The following is a 17100-nucleotide window of genomic DNA, read 5'->3' on the forward strand; positions in this document are numbered from 1 at the left end:
TATACGCCAGTCTTCATACCCCTGGACTGGCAGTGGATGCGCCTGTGTTATGTAGAGGCACAGGCTTCTACTTAACTTTGGCGCTTGTTTCTCAGTTTCTCCCTTGCTGGCGTAGTTTAAGACCATTTTACACACCAAAGGTGGCGTAGAAAATGTTAGATGAGATGGGCCGCCCAGCCCGCCCTCTTCCCTACCATTTGCGACTAAATCTGCACCTCAAATATGCCAAAAAGTGGCATATTTTTCTTAATGAATGACCCCCTTAGTCCCCATCATGTGGGTAGGGGATAAGTTGTTGTAGCCATCTTTATTAGAATGAAGCCCTACAAGTGGGTGAAGCTGGTGAATGGGCGTACGGGTAGCGTGGAGATCCATAGATCCTGCACTTGACCATGGCAGTCCTATGGGTCCAATGCGTCCTATCCTCTATTTAAAGAGGGGCTTCCCTTCCCAAAGCAGAAGTAAAGTAAAAGCATCTTTAGTGGCTTTCTTGGTAGACGTAAGGTCCATTCTCATCATCATGAACACCCGGCGGTGCTGATCTCCTGGAATCAAACAGGAAAATTCCATCCAGTAAATATTTCGATAGCGGCCTCCACGGGATCGAATCCACTGTACACGTGACCTTCCTTTTGTATTTTAGGCTGATTTGGGACCTGATAAATTCCTGCAGGATAAAGACTTTCAGACTGCGATAAAACTGCTGCCCTCGTGGACTGTGAGTATAGATCGCTTCTGGCGCTGCAATCATCCTGCGCCATGAAAGACGGAAACTGCAGAATGGGTCGCTTCATGGTCCTGGCACTTCGCGTTTCAGCATGCACATATCCTAGAGAGTGGCACCCAGAGGTTGGCATCTTGGACCTGTAGGCACGCCTCGTGCCACTGCGAAGTCCACCCTAATGATGCTTAGAAAACGTTTAGCTTCCCAGTTAGTTACCAGTTGCTAAACCTTGGCCTCATGTGACTTTTTAGTTTTAGTGTCCCTTTAAAGGGGTTATACTATTTCTGAAACCTCCCCCCCCCCCCCATGTGACGGGCCCCGCACAGGTAAAAGTCTTACCCCACTCCCCACTACTCACTACTCCTGGTCCCCGCACCGCCGCTGCTTCCCCCTGCACACCAATGAAAACATCCAGTGTCGGGGGAGCAGCCAATGGCAGGCGGGGACGGGGGCGCTAGGGAGGCTCGTCCCCGTCTGCCATTGGCTGTCCCCTTTTTTTTTATCCGTGTGCAGGGAGAAGCAGCAGCGGCGGCGGTGCGGGGACTGGGAGCGGGGTAAGTACAGGGGTCGAGTGGAGTGGGAACGGCGTTCCTGCACATTTTTCATGGCAGGAACGCCGTTCCCTTTCAGCCTCAAGCCAGGAGAACGCGGCTGAATCAGAATCGGATTCACAGGGGGAGACGGAGCGCACTGTGCAGGGCAGGCTAAGGGAGGAGGAGCGGCTTCAGTTGAGAGGAAGCTGTCTGTGCGGTGCTGCTGCCTGCAACTGCCTCACTGTGACTCCTCTCATGGCGCCCCGCCCCCTACTGACATCATCTCCTTCACTTCTTCTGTCGGCCAGATACGCTGCGAGTATGTTCAGTCACTTCGGGCAGAGCGTTCGCAGCTGACACATAGCTACGAGATCATTTAGAATGTCTTTCAGAAAAGTTTGTCCTGGGATTCGAACTCACGACCTCTACACATCAGAGGAAGGCATTTACCCTCACAGCCATGAAAGCTGTCTAGGTAGTTGCTTAAAAAAAAAAAAAAATATATAAGACTTCTACTTATACCTAGTGTACTGATACCTAGTGTACAACCATACACATGACAGCTGCCCACTGTGTATGGATGTAGCAGAGCTGGGTGTGTTGGGGCAGCTGTCATGTGTATGGTTGTACACTAGGTATCAGTACACTAGGTATAAGTAGAAGTCTTATTTTTATTTTTTTAAGCAACTAGCTAGACAGCTTTTATGGCTGTGAGGGTAAATGCCTTGCCTCTGATGTGTAGAGGTCATGAGTTTGAATCCCAGGACAAACTTTTCTAAAAGTGTTTTATTTTTATTTTTATAAGACTTCTACTGATACCTAGTTTACTGATACCTAGTGTACAACCATACACATGACAGCTGCCCCAACACACCCAGCTCTGCTACATCTATACACAGTGGGCAAAGTTACCTACAGTAGAAGTCTTATATTTTTTTTTTTAAGTAACTAGCTAGACAGCTTTCATAGCTGTTAGGGCATATGCCTTTCCTCTGATGTGTAGAGGTCATAAGATCGAATCCCAGGACAAACTTTTCTAAAAGTGTTTTTTTTTTTTTTCTTTGTCCGCAGCGACACAAATTACAGCATGCTAGATTTTCTGTGCTTTTTTATTTTTTGGAGGGGGGGTTGCAGTGGATCTTGGGTGAGTTCCCACACTTTTTTTTCCCAGGACTTGACCCCTGGGTAAGTATATTACCTGTGAGGGGCTCCGCACATAGTGGGTTCAGAAATCGGATAACCCCTTTAAGTCTGGAACACAGAGCTGGAAAGTTCTGCATCATGGTAGAGGAGTCTTTATGAGATCTGACCTTGTTTCTTTCCATGACATAATGCTCCGGAAAAATGTACCAGTTCTGTAAACCAGTGTTTCACAATTCGCTGGCATCATGAATGTTTATAGCACAACTCATGCAGCCTGAAAAATCCAGTTCAGTCACATAGTTGAGGGTGAAAGATTGAGGAAGACTGATGTCTCTGTGTGAGGTCCTGGCGATTATTGCACCGACCAGTGAATGTGTTCTCCAATAGGTCACTTATTTAGTGTCTGCAGTGCCGTGTGGTGTGTGCATGCCGATGGGTATATTATGATATCCCTTTTAAGTTTCAGCCTAATTAATGGATAACCGCATACATTTTGCCCTATTTTGGCAGCATCCGTACATCCACCGCGTCACGTTTACCACAGCCAGCGAGTCCTCCGCCCTAGTTATCAGGCCATTCAATGAAAAGGGAACCTTAAAGGATCTGATCTACAAGGTAACATCTAGAAGACAAGGTCCTGTCCTCTAAAATAATAGTCAATCACTGGCCTCAGCGGTTGATTGGAAGCATATGACCGTGCCCATCACTTCTGAATTGGCGGGACAAGAACAACAATAGTGGAAGGGGGGGGGGGGGTGTTTCACCCTTCTTCCTTCCTTTCCTTTCTTTCTTTGTTTTCTTTCCTTTTCTTCCCTTTTCTTTCCTTTTCTTCCCTTTTCTTTCATTTTCTTCCCTTTTCTTCCCTTTTCTTCCCTTTTCTTTCCTTTTCTTCCCTTTTCTTTCCTTTTCTTCCCTTTTCTTTCATTTTCTTCCTTCCTTCTTTTCTTTCCTTTCCTTTCCTTCCTTTCTTCTTTTCTTTCCTTTCCTTTCCTTCTTTCCTTTCCTTTCCTTCTTTCCTTTCCTTTCCTTCCTTTTCTTTCCTCCCGCTCCAGCCTTTGCTTAGTTTTACTTTTTGGTCGGACACCCGCTTTAACAACCAGATGTTGTATTGTTTCAGTGCATCTAAAATGAATAATGAAGCATCTTGCAATAGGTTTTGTTTCTGCAGCTCCTGTGCAGACCTTTATGTCTCCATGGTAACAGACAACAAACAGAACCCTGTGTAGTCTGATGCTGCAAATATAATTCCCTTCTGTCTTTATTTCTACCCACCAAATGTTTGTCAGTATAACGTTGTGAACAGATGGGCGTGTGACTGCAGGATCAGACTACACAGGGTGTGTTTGTTGTCTGTTACCATGGAGATGCATAGGCTGCATTGGAGCGGTAGAAACTGAAACAAAGTGGGTTCATTTTTCCTTTTAGATATTTTGGGAGAAATTTAAAAAAAATATTGCCAATGGGAATAATTAATACATTGGATACACTGGAAAACCAACAGCATTGCAGAGAATTCCCAATATATCCAGTAGGAAGTATTTTCATGTTCTGTGCAGCTATTTGAGTCGCGGTATCTTGGTCTGTAATCCATAGACCCCGAGTGCCGGATACATCCCCCCTTTTTTTTTTTGTTTATCTAGCTTTCAGGGTTTGTGGAAAGTCAGTAGATGGATGTTCCTCCGCAGTTACCACCATGCTGTCACTGTGTCCATTGGTTGTTATAGTTCTGCCATCAGGTTTTCTTGTATCTGCCCCTCCTGGTTGGTTTGTAGCTTCTCTTTATTCAGGCCGAGTGTCCTTTTTTTTCTAGGCCAAACCTAAAGATCCCTTTCTGAAGAAATACTGTAATCCCAGAAAAATCCAAGGGCTGGAGCTGCAGCAAATCAAGACATTTGGGAGACAGATTTTAGAGGTACTGTTATTTCCTGTAGAAAGCGTGAAAAACATCATCCAGCGAAAGACTACGAATGGCTGATTTTTAAAGGGAACCTGTCGTCGTGAAAAGGCAGTGCAATCTACAGGCAGCAGGTTATAGAGCAGGAGGAGCTGAGCAGATTATATATAAAGAGAACCTGTCACCGTGTAATCTGCAGGCAGCAGGTTATAGAGCAGGAGGAGCTGAGCACATTATATATAAAAAGAGAACCTGTCACCGTGTAATCTGCAGGCAGCAGGTTATAGAGCAGGAGGAGCTGAGCACATTATATATAAAGAGAACCTGTCACCGTGTAATCTGCAGGCAGCAGGTTATAGAGCAGGAGGAGCTGAGCACATTATATATAAAGAGAACCTGTCACCGTGTAATCTACAGGCAGCAGGTTATAGAGCAGGAGGAGCTGAGCACATTATATATAAAGAGAACCTGTCACCGTGTAACCTGCAGGCAGCAGGTAATAGAGCAGGAGGAGCTGAGCAGATTATATATAGAGAGAACCTGTCACCGTGTAATCTGCAGGCAGCAGGTAATAGAGCAGGAGGAGCTGAGCAGATTATATATAGAGAGAACCTGTCACCGTGTAATCTGTAGGCAGCAGGTAATAGAGCAGGAGGAGCTGAGCAGATTATATATAAAGAGAACCTGTCACCGTGTAATCTGCTGGCAGCAGGTTATAGAGCAGGAGGAGTTGAGTAGATTATATATAAAGAGAACCTGTCACTATGTAATCTGCAGGCAGCAGGTAATAGAGCAGGAGGAGCTGAGCAGATTATATATAAAGATAACCTGTCACCATGTAATCTGCAGGCAGCAGGTTATAGAGCAGAGAAAAGATTCTTCTAAAACTACATATCAATCTGCTCAGCTCCTCCTGCTCTATAACCTGCTGCCTGCAGATTACAATGAATGGGGACAAAACTGAAGCGGTGTGCTGCGGTTTTGAGACCCTGTGCCGAATCTCAAATGCGGAAAGGAAAACGCAGATGTGAAAGCGGCCTTACAGCGAATTTCTGGGCTATAGATATCAGAATGCATTCCGTTCCGGTTTGTTGTGTTCCCATGCCGGACGCAAAATCGCTGCAAGCAGCGTTTTTGTGTGCGGCATGGAAACCGGAAGAAGCTGAATCCGGTGCCAAAAACGATGTAACTCAATGGTGGCGGATCAGTTTTTTTTTTTTTAAATGGTTTTAGTGCTGGATCCGGATTCTTCATTTTTTTTCGATATAATACAACAGGATCCATTCTGAATGGATGCAGATGGTTGTATTATTCGAACGGAAGCGTTTTGCTGTGGTTTCGCGATCCTCTACTGGATCTTAAAACCGGACAGCATAAACGCATATGTGAAGGTAGCCTAAGTAACGCTAGGTCGAGGTACCAGAGCAGAGCTAAGATGACCACTGCTGAAGGGTAGGGGTTACAGAGTGGGTTCAGTGCCACAACTAAGCATCGACCTTTAGTCTGCTTAAGGGCCCTTGCACATGACCGTATGCCCTCCGAGATATACGGTCGGTGAGCGGGCCATATGTCCCGGAGCGGCATTGATTGTGCGCACGGGAGTACAATGATGCTGTGCACGTCGGGCCGCCCGCAGGGCTATTGTCCCGCACTTTTATGACCTTAGCCCTGCGGGCAGCCCGACGTGCACAGCATCATTGTAATCTATGATGCTGTGCACGTCGGGCCGCCCGCAGGGCTATTGTCCCACACTTATATGATCTTGCGGGCAGCCCGACGTGCACAGCATCATTGTAATCTATGATGCAGTGTACTCCCATGCGCACGATGTATGCCGCCCTGGAACATATGTCTCGGAGGGCATACAGTCGTGTGCAAGGGCCCTAATAGTATTAGTTACTTGTTAGATACTTTGCATCGAAGGAAAGATTGGATGTTATCTGTCCAGTTCTGCTTCCCCGATATGAGCGGGGTAAAGGCTGCAGCCAGGCAGGCGTCTACTGTAGCCTCCAGCCAGTATGGGAGATGCATTGTAAATTCAGAGAGCTCTGGATTACTTGCTAAGCGCCATGTATTCTTTCTGCTTTCATGAAGAAGTCTTCTCGTCTTTATGTGACTGTCACTTTTTACCTATATCCCCCAGGTACTCAAGTTTTTACATGATCGGGGTTATCCCTACGGTCATCTTCATGCTTCCAATATTATGCTTGAAGGAGAGACGTGTCGCCTGATGGACCTAGAGAATTGCCTACTCGGATTACCGTCCTTTTACAGATCTTATTTCAGACAATTCAGAAAAATTCATGTAAGCCTTTTCTTTGAAACAAAGCTACATTGAGCCGTGTACCTCACATGGATCCAGAGATCTCCCTGTTTATTGCCCCAATTGTTTGGCTAGATCAGGGATGCTCAACCTGCGGCTCTCCAGCTGTTGTAAAACTACAACTCCCACCATGCCCTGCTGTAGGATCATCGCTGTAGGCTGTCCAGGCATGCTGGGAGTTGTAGTTTTGGAACAGCTGGTTGGGCATCCCTGTGCTAGATCATCTTTAGGTTGGCATCTCACAGGGTGTGTCCTTTCTGCCCCAGCTCTCACTATCACAGCTTAGGGGGGTGTCCTTTCTGCTGGCACTCTCTCCTTCCACAGCTCAGGGGGAGTATCCTTTCTTCTGCAGCTCATTCCCTATTACAGCTCAGCGGGTGTGTCCTTTCTGCTGCTACTCTCTCCCTATCACAGCTCAGGGGGAGTATCCTTTCTGCTGCTACTCTCTCCCTATCACAGCTAAGGGGGAGTATCCTTTCTTTAGCAGCTCATTCCCTACCACAGCTCAGCGGGTGTATCCTTTCTTCTGCAGCTCTCTTCTTAAGGCAGCTCAGGGGTCATGTCCTTTATGCTGCAGCTCTCTCCCTATCACAGCTAAGGGGGAGTATCCTTTCTTCTGCAGCTCATTCCCTACCACAGCTCAGCGGGTGTATCCTTTCTTCTGCAGCTCTCTCCCTACCACAGCTCAGCGGGTGTATCCTTTCTTCTGCAGCTCTCTCCCTATCACAGCTCAGCGGGTGTATCCTTTCTTCTGCAGCTCTCTCCTTAAGGCAGCTCAGGGGTCATGTCCTTTCTGCTGCAGCTCTCTCCTGTAATTGTCACAGCTTCTGTGTCAGTAGATGTAGCTGGTGACAATTGAAGGATTGGCCTGAGCATGTGCGACCGCCTCAATAGATGGACGTGCATATTAGTATACAGATTAAACACCAGGGAGGGCGTTCTAGTGAAATAAAGAGGATATCTCACAACTAACAGAAATTAAATGACCAAAATAACTAGTTTTTCATGTTGAATGATATTACAATAAGTTTTACCGGAGGCACAGCCCCTACTCTGCTTGTAGAAATCCCTTTAATGGGGACCATGTTCAAATGCCGCTGATCTTTGATGATCTGCTCCTCATTTTCAGACTTTGGAAAGCATCGACGTGCACTGCTTCGGCCACTTACTATATGAGATGACGTACGGCCGACCCCCTGATTCTGTGCCTGTGGACCAGTTTCCGCCGGCTCCGTCCATGTCAGTGGGTGAGTAAGAAACGGACTAATCCAGTGATTGCAAATGAATGCGTGAGCTGCAGGCAAGCGACGTAACGTGTGGAGACTTGGAAGGCAGAGCCTAAGCAAGCTGATGGTTTCCAAGTGAATATCTGCCCTGTGTGCAGGATTACACCGCAGATATTCTACATTTCAGACCTTGTCTGCAGTGCACCCACCCCGGACAGTGGCATAGACTGACAGCATGACGCTCTCCTGTATGGAAGCTGTAATACTGGTGCATTCCTCCAGCCACAAGATTACGAGGTGCCAGGGCTCCATGTCTGGAAATTAAAAGTCCATTTTGACATTGCAAAAAAATGTCTGCTTTTGTTCCTCTTCCTCCAAACCAGAGGAGGAGGACGCAGTAGGAGAGGAGGGCGGGCGAGAGGACGGCAAGCGGAGCGGTTATCTGGACACATAGCTGAGGGGCCTGGGCACTGGCGGCTGTAACTTGCGACAGCTTATTTGCATACCTTTTTATAAAGTACCTTTTTCAGGATCTCTATGTGGGACAGACACAAGAGAGGTACTATTTTAATGGGGGGGAGGGGGGGTGGCGGCAAACGTTCTGTAATGCAATCTGAGCGGTCTAAAACACCTGGGCGTTCTGCTAGATCATCTTTAGGCTGGCAGCTCACCGGGTGTGCCCTTTGTGCTGCAGCTTTCTCATTACCACAGCTTAGGGGGGGGGGTCCTTTCTGCTCTCACTCTCTCCCTATCACAGCTCAGTGGGAGTATCCTTTCTGCTGCAGCTGTCTTTATCATCTGATACATTGTGGAATATTGCTAGTATATCCCACCGGGTCCCAACTCTATGTCCAGAACTGGCCCCTGAAAGTGAAGGAGAGGGCTTTCCATTAATTTCAGTGGGAGTTCCGAAAATAGCTAAGTGAGCTTGGTCGACTATTTTCGGAAGTCCCACAGAAATTAATGCCGAACACACCACCCATGCGCGGCCACCGCTACATTTACTTTTAGGGGACGGCCAGAGATAGCCGAGCATGCTCGTCTGGCTATTTTCGGAACCTCTAATATAGTCGTATACTTTAACCCCTCCGTGCACTCTCACCATGTCCCCTCGGGTGTTGTCAGCCACAGCCCTGTGTAGGGACCAGTTTACCGTACTGCTGCGTCCGTGTAGGAGGGAATCCCTTACAGGAAAACTGGTCAGCACAGCATTATCAGTAATTGGGAGCCGTGGGTGTTTGGATCTGTGTGGAGGAAACGAGGGATATATCGCTGGCGCTGGAGCCGAGCGGTTACAGATATAATATGTCTCAATATCTGCGTGTCACTGTTAAACGGATAATCCGGCCTGAAAGCAGTTCACATGCTGCTAAGTACATGAAACGATGAGAGGTGGAATGAGTTGCTCTCTGTTCTGTCTTTTACTTACCGACGCCTTGTGGAGTCTGCAGATCTTCCTGACTGCCGAGAAAATTTCATTTCCCGGCAGATCCGTCGGGGAACGTTCCCTGTAATTAGATAACAGGCTCCTGATACCTTTTCATTATTCTGTGCCTCCTTCGTCTTGTAACCAGTTATGAACATGTAGAGGTAGCGGTAGTTTGGCGCGCAGCAGAACCGCGTGCGGTCTTGCCATTAATTGGAACGCTTTCCTGATGGGATCCGCGGCTGAACGGCTTGGGCAGGTGAAGTTTATGGTTTCACTTGTGATTCGCTTGTCCTGGCTGCAGTGACCATGACCTAAAAGTGTGCTGATCTAGCAGTAAGACTTGGCATTTTGGGGTGCACTTTCAGTGCCTCTAGGGGTGCCCTCAGCTTTGCTGAACCAGCAAAAATGTCACACTACAGTGTTGAAGACTGACATTGAGGAGAGCATATCCTAGTCACAAGTCTGATTTGGGCGTGTGAAGAAAATCCAGCATGCTGCTCCTGACGGCAAGAGAGCGACCAGGGAAAACGGGCAATCGTCGGGCGCTGCTGGCGGAAGGAAGTTCAAGACAATCCAGAAAGCATTGAATTAATTTTGTTTGTTTGTTGAGTTTATTGGCTACGCGTTTCGGCACTGAACCAGCAGCTTCCTCAGACCACTATCGATTATGGCCTGAGGAAGTCGCTGGTCCAGTGCCGAAACGCGTAGCCAATATAGACACCATTTTTTCAATACTTTCTTGAGGTATGTTTAGGCAGCTTTAAGCCTCATCTATCTACCTTTTGAGGGGTCAAAAGTGCTGACAGACTCCCTTAAGTTTTCCCCCCCAAAAAAATTAAAAGTTGGATCCTGTATTAAGTAAAGTAAAAAGCATTACTCATCCTTCAGATGTGCCAGTCCTTGCTAGTCCTGCAGTGATAACGTCACATTTGTTGTTGGCGTGACCTCTGCAGTCAGTCGCTGGTCTCAGCAGTCATACTCTGTTGATGCACACGTGACTGTTGAGCCCAGTAATTGGTTGCAGCAGTCATGTGATCGCAGTAGAAGAAGAGCAGCGGACACTGGTGTGACCGCGTATTCCTCTGGTTTGTGGAGACCAGGAAATGCTCCTGGAGGTTGAGTGAAGCTGTAACAGTGGCCTCAGGCCAAAATGACAGTTACTTTTGACTGTTGAGCGATTGGTCTAATGAAGTGATGATGGAAGTGCAAAACGTCTGCTTGTGTTTTAGTGTCTGTCCTGGAGTCCATCTTGTCATGTGAAGCCTGCAAATCTGGCATGCCGTCCGTGTCCCAGCTCCTTCAGATGCCGTGAGTCTCCTCCTTGTTACGTCTTCAGATCATATGGTTTGTTCTAGGCAAAGAATAGGTTGAGCCATTTTCTAAAATTATTCCCATTTAGAAAATGCTATGGTACAAATTAATCTATACATGAAGCCCCCCCCCCCCCCCCTTATATGTTACCAGCTATAAGAAATGATTAAAAAAAAAGTATGTAATTGATCGTTGTCAGATGTCGCCACCTGCAGGTTAGTCAGTAGTATTACATACGGTTATCAAATCTGCTATTATAATAATAATATGTAATAATATTCACAATAATACCTGTGATTATCACTGAAGATGTAGAACAGGCATCCTCAAACTGCGGCCCTCCAGCTGTTGTAAAACTACAACTCCCACAATGCCCTGCTGTAGGCTGATACCTGTAGGCTGTTCGGGCACGCTGGGAGTTGTAGTTTTGAAACAGCTGGAGGGCCGCAGTTTGAGGATGCCTGATGTAAAACCATATGAAGTCCCTAACAAACTCTGCTGCCGCTGCTGGGAATACCCCTTTATGATGAGCAGTTTTTAGTGGATGTTTTCTCTTTTTTTTTAGGTTATTTAGTGACGTGGTGCTGATGAATACGGAAAAACCTCAGTTTAAGGTAATCTATGGAGATGCATGTCACTGCCGTCATGGTTCCATTCACCTAATATCGGGTGGGTCGATCGCTCTTTAATTTCTATTATCTATATATTTGCGGGATGATGGGATACAAGAACATGTAAATTTTGCACGCACACAAAGGACTCATTTATTAAAAGTGCCCAACAATATAACTTACATTTTCAGCTCCTAAAAACCAATCCATGGGAAGCTAAACCCCAGCCGTATGTAAGGACGTTCTGGTGGTTTAGTGGCCTCAAAGCGATATAAATTGCTGATAAAGCACATTTTCATAAGACAAATGCGCCATCTGTAGGTAGAATGATGAAAGCACACTACTGATATCTGTCGTGGGCAATTCTGGTGAAAACTGTGCTTTCTCATTATAAGTATTCATTAGGGATAGCCTGGGGTAGTTTTGGTGGCTGCCTAGAAGGACGTAGAGTTGTCTATTTGGGTGTATACCCCCCTCATAGGTCAGATCTCATAGCGCCCAATAGTAAAACAGTATGGGCCCCTCTGCCCCACCCAGTACGTCCCCCCAATGCAGAATGCACTTCGCAAGGGCCCAGATTTCTGGCAAATGCACTTTCTTATTTTTTATTAAGCAAAATAAATTTTTTGTTAATTAATTGTAATTAATAAAAAAGAAAAAAGTTGCCCTTGGCTTCACCTACTTTATCTGACTTTTACATCAAATGCTTTAAAAATACAGCGCTTATTCTCAACACCGTATTTCTCTAATGTATTTGGCCTAAACACACTGATAAGTCTCCCCCATACAGCTCTAAATCACTGCTTCCCTTCAGGTAATATGTTATTAACTGGCTGACGGAAGCCACCACTAGGGGGAGCTCAGTGCATAAAAATGTATGCAGTTACCTTATTAAAGCTGTAACGATCTGAACGCACTGAGCTCCCCGTAGTAGCCACTGCATGAAAATGTATTCATGCCAGGTAGAAATGTTGTTCAGCGCCGGGCCCCCACCATTCCCCAGGCCTGTAGCATTCCCGTGGACTGCCTCCATTGAAGGTACCCACTGGGTGGTGGTCATTTATATTGTATAATATTTACTAATTGTCCTGTAGACAAATGAAAGCCCCTTTGCCCTGGTTGTGAATGCTCATCAAGCACATTCAGCATGTTCGCCTCTGTACTCCTGAAGCACAGTCCAGAAAAGTGGGTGCTGCTCCTCCTGTGCCGTAGTGGGGTGGGGTGGACTGGCCCACCGGAAGGACAAAGGGAGAAACCAGAGCAGGGGGAATCTAATGTTTTTTTTTTGTTTTTGTTTTTTAACCGTCCAGATTCCTACCAAGTTAAAAGAAGCCCTGAAAACAGCCAAAGAATGTATGGAGAAGAGGCTCGTGGAGGAGCAGAAATCGGTAATGTCCTGTGGGTTATTAGAGAGGAAGCCATGGTCATATCCAGTCTTTTAAACATAAGTTGTAGATCTTTCGGCACTGCGGTTTATGGCGTGGCGGTGCACGTGTCCTAGGGCATATAACAATGGTAATAAAGGACCGGCACTCTCTCTCTCTCTTGAAATCTTGCAGATATTCCTTTATTGCCACATATGTATCTGTGACGCGTTTCGGCACAAGCTGTGCCTTTGTCATGATGTTTGACAAAGATGTTTGACAAAGGCACAGCTTGTGCCGAAACGCATCACCGATACATATGTGGCAATAAAGGAATATTTGCAAGATTTCAAGAGAGAGCGAGTACCGGTCCTTTATTACTATTGTCTTTTAAACATAAATGATGTCTCATGATCAGACATTATGTTGCCCATCATGTAAGAAACTGGAGACCAGTTTATTAGATACCAGTGGTGCAATTACAGGATGAAGAGCTTTCTGCAAGTAAATATGACTTGACCTTCACTTTTTCCTTGTGAATGACAGGGGAATTTTTGTTCCTCTTACAACATAGACTACATTCACACGACAGCGAAAAACAGCCCGGTGGCGCCTGTTTTTTTTTTTTAACTGCCGTCATACAACCGGTTTTAGAAACTGGGGCTAATTTAATATATATATTTTTTAACAGCTAGTAAATAGCGGCCATTAACAAATAGGACGTGTTCTATTTTTGGTCTTTTTCTCGGCAGGATGGACCCCATTGAAATCAATTTAGCTATTTTTAACAGCCGTTAAGACAGGGGTGCACTATTCAGACCCAAGAACAACACAAGGAGAAGTGGGGGGCATTATTAGTACTAGGAGCCTTCAATAGGGTCATTTGTTATACTGGGGGGCATTCTTTATACTCGGATGGCACTATGGGGGGGACATGTGATGTCCAGGGAAATGTTAAAGGGGTTGTCTCATCATGGAAAATGGGGGCATATTGCTAGGATATGCCCCCATTGTCTGATAGGTACGGGTCCCACCTATATCGAGAACGGAGCCCTGCAAATAAAGGAGGGTGCACTGCGCATGCGCAGCCGCCCTCCATTCATTTTCTATGGGGCTGGTGAAACTAGCCGAGCACTGGCTCGGCTATTTCCGTCGGCTCCATAGAAATTAATGTGAGCGGGGGCCGCGCATGCGCAGTACGCTCCCATTCACTTCTATGGGGAGCCAGCTTGGTGGTGGCCGGACTGGAGTCTTCCAGCCACCAACTTGCTTCGTTGTCTATATAGGTGCGGGTCCCAGCGATGGGACCCACACCTATAAGACAATGGGGGCATATCCTACCAATATGCCCCCATTGTCTATGATGAGACAACCCCTTAAGGTTTACTTTGTAGCTCCATAACTGGACAATAGTGGGAGAAGGATTTATGATGTAGACATGTATGTGTGAAGTGTACATATTGCCGTGCAGATCTACCAGCACAGACGACTGACACGAGCACAGTCACATCACGGGTCAGAGGAAGAGAAGAAAAAGAGGAAAATTTTGGCACGAAAGGTAAAAATTAAATATTGACAATGTGGATCCTAAAACTTTTATATAGAGGTTGTGACCTGTTTACACAGCAGTTTATACTGCCAGAATTTTGGGGCGTACCCTGCACCAAACTTTCATCAGCGGCTGCGTGGTGTCTGCCCCCTACTGTTCTCAGTGGGAGGCAGCAGTGCAGGCTGCAGTTTAAAACAGTGTTCCTTCTTCACGTGGTGGAAGCCGCAGCCGGTGTCTGCTTGTGATTTAGCTCCACTTATTGGGGCTAAGCTATGAGTGAGTCCACTGCATTCAAAGTGAACCGCCGCAGCGTGGTGTGAACATACCCTTACTCAGCTGCACACATCTGTTTTCTAGTTTGCTACAATGTATCCTTCTGGAGTCCAGGAGGTTTAGGCTGAGTTCACATCAGCTTTTAGCATTTCCGTTCTTCTGCTCCGTTATGGGACCAGGAGAACGGAAAGGACGGATTCGGCACATAACTGAGCCAAACGGAACCTACTGGCCCCACAGACTGTAATGGGGTCCGTTAGGTTCCGCTCAGAGGAAGATGAACGCTGATGTGAACTCAGCCTTAACTCACAGAGCATTGTCTACACTGGATACAATTGTATCCACTTCTGAGATGAGAGCATGACCAGCTATATACAAGTTTACTGCCTCTAAATGGAAGCAAGAGTGGGCTCATTCACTGACTTATCGCAGCTGTCCATATTAGTGACCAAGGACTCATCCTCTATACCTTGTTCTTGTGTTTCCTAGAAGTCAAAGCGCACAAACTGCGAATCTGGAGAGGAGCAGTCAATGAAATGCAACAACTCAAATAATTCAGGTAAGTTACAAACTTAAAGAGGTTTTCTGGTTATGTTACGTTAACCCCAGTATAGGATAGCTGTTAGATTAGAGGGGGTCCAGCATGAATCACAAGAGCGGGGGCCCCATATTGAACGGTGGGCACTCCATACATTTCTATGGGAGCTCTGGAGATGGCCGAGTGTTGAACTCCCATGGAAACTAATGGGGCAGATGCAACCAAGTTCATTTTGGGGAGCTCTACTGGGTACGGGGCCCAGTTTCATGATGAGTGGTGGTCCCAGTGGTAGGATTCCCGTCGATCTAAGTTATTCTCTCTCCTGTGGATAGGAGAGATCTTTACACAACTGGAATACCCCTTTAACAAATTGACTTCACCTTTATGCTGTGTTGTTACCTACCCTAAACCAGCGGTGGGCAACATGTCTATCCAGCTGTAGTGAAACTACAACTCTCAGTATGCACATCCAGTTGTAGTTGAACAAGAGCCAAATGCTTTAGGCATTCGATGTGTTTCTTTTCCTATTACACTATACATCCATAAATATGTCTCGATCCTTTCTGGTTTGCAGGCTCTGGAACGAGTTCTCCTCTGACATCGCCCTCGTCTCCTACACCACCTTCAACAGCAGGTCAGTATAAATGGCGATTTACGTCTTTCTGGATGACTGTTCTTCCTATTGGTGTGTAAACACTATGGTGGATTTATAAGACTGGTGTAAAGTAGAACTGTCTTAGTTGCCCATAACAACCAATCAGATTCCACCTTTCATTTTTCACAGCTCCTTTGGAAAATGAAACGTGGAATCTGATTGGTTGCTATGGGCAACTTATCCAGTTCTACTTCACAGCAGTCTGATAAATCTCCCCCTATGGCTCCCATTTACTAAGACTGGCGGTTCTGACGCCAGTCTAAGTAAAGGGAATAGCTGGACCCAAAATGTATTAAAAGTTCTATTCTTCCTAATAATTTGACAACCAACCCTATCCCTGCCTTAAAGGGGTTATCCAACCCCCTAAATGCCTGTGCCCCTCACACAGATTGTAATTACCTTGCTCCACAGCACCCACGTCGCTTCTGATGCCGGCACGGCCGCCGCTCCCTACCATCGCAGGTCACGCTAGGGAGGCTTGTTCCCGTCGCAGCCTGCTATTGGCTGCCCCCCGGCGGAGGATGTTTTGGGGAGATGCAGCGGTGGCCATACGGGCATCAGAAGTATCACAGGTGCCGGGGAGCAAGGTAAGTGCAACCTGTGTGAGGGGCCTGGGCAATTGGGGGGGTATTTTTGGGGTTGGATAACCCCTTTAAGCAGCTATTAGTTTCAGTGAAATTTACACATTTCTCAGGCTTTTTTCTTAAAGGGGTTTTCCAAGGCTCTGATATTGATGACCTATCCTCAGGGTAGGTAATCCATATCAGATCGGTGGAGGTCTGACAGCCAGGACCCTCGCTGATCTGCTGTTGAGGAGGCAGCGCTGTTCGGCGGCCTCCTCGCCGCTTACCAAGCCCAGCGCCGTACATTGTATAGTGGCTATGCTTGGTACTGCAGCTCAGCCGCATTCACTTCAATGGGACTAACCTGCACCTAGGCCACATGACTGATGATAGTCTGGGAAGAAGCCACGGCGCTCACCGAAGCATCACTACCTTTTCAAATGGCTGATCGGTAGAGATGTTCGGAGTCAGAACCCCCCTGATCTGATATTGATGACCTATCATGAGGATGGAAAACCCCTTTAATAAATTTGACTAAAACTGTTATCCTTTAGAGAACGCATCCACTTTAATTGTCACTTTTCCAACATGGTGGATGATGACAAAAGAGGGAAATTTAAAGGGGTATTCCCATCTGAGACAATGGGCGCATATCGCTAGGATATGCCCCCATTGTCTGATAGGTGCACCACCACTGGGACCCGCCCCTAATATCGAGAACGGAGCCAGCAAAGTGGTGGCTGGAGGACTCCGGTCCGGCCACTACTAAGTGCTCTCCCCATAGAAGTGAATGGGAGCGCCCCGCGCAGTACCGGCCACCGCTCCCATTCACTTCTATGGGCCCTCGGCTCTTTTCGACGGACCCGTAGAAATGAATGGAAGGCGGCTGCATGTGTAGTGCGCCCTCCACTACTTTCGGGGCTCCGTTCTCGGCGTAGGTGCAGGTTTCCGAGGTGGGTCCATC

General features: G+C 46.8%; 1 protein-coding gene across 1 annotated transcript in view; it reads left to right on the forward strand.

The window, feature by feature from the left end:
• PXK (PX domain containing serine/threonine kinase like) overlaps window positions 1–17100 on the forward strand; it is a 70452-nt gene that overhangs the window by 40891 nt on the left and 12461 nt on the right. The window contains 11 exon segments of the mRNA XM_044300663.1: window positions 644–718; window positions 2911–3015; window positions 4211–4312; window positions 6438–6599; window positions 7747–7864; window positions 10502–10580; window positions 11149–11197; window positions 12505–12582; window positions 14030–14116; window positions 14870–14939; window positions 15493–15552. Of these exon segments, the coding sequence (XP_044156598.1) occupies window positions 644–718; window positions 2911–3015; window positions 4211–4312; window positions 6438–6599; window positions 7747–7864; window positions 10502–10580; window positions 11149–11197; window positions 12505–12582; window positions 14030–14116; window positions 14870–14939; window positions 15493–15552 (985 nt within the window).

The sequence above is a fragment of the Bufo gargarizans genome, chromosome 7, assembly GCF_014858855.1.
Source record: "Bufo gargarizans isolate SCDJY-AF-19 chromosome 7, ASM1485885v1, whole genome shotgun sequence".
In the NCBI taxonomy this organism is placed as follows: Eukaryota; Metazoa; Chordata; class Amphibia; order Anura; family Bufonidae; genus Bufo; species Bufo gargarizans.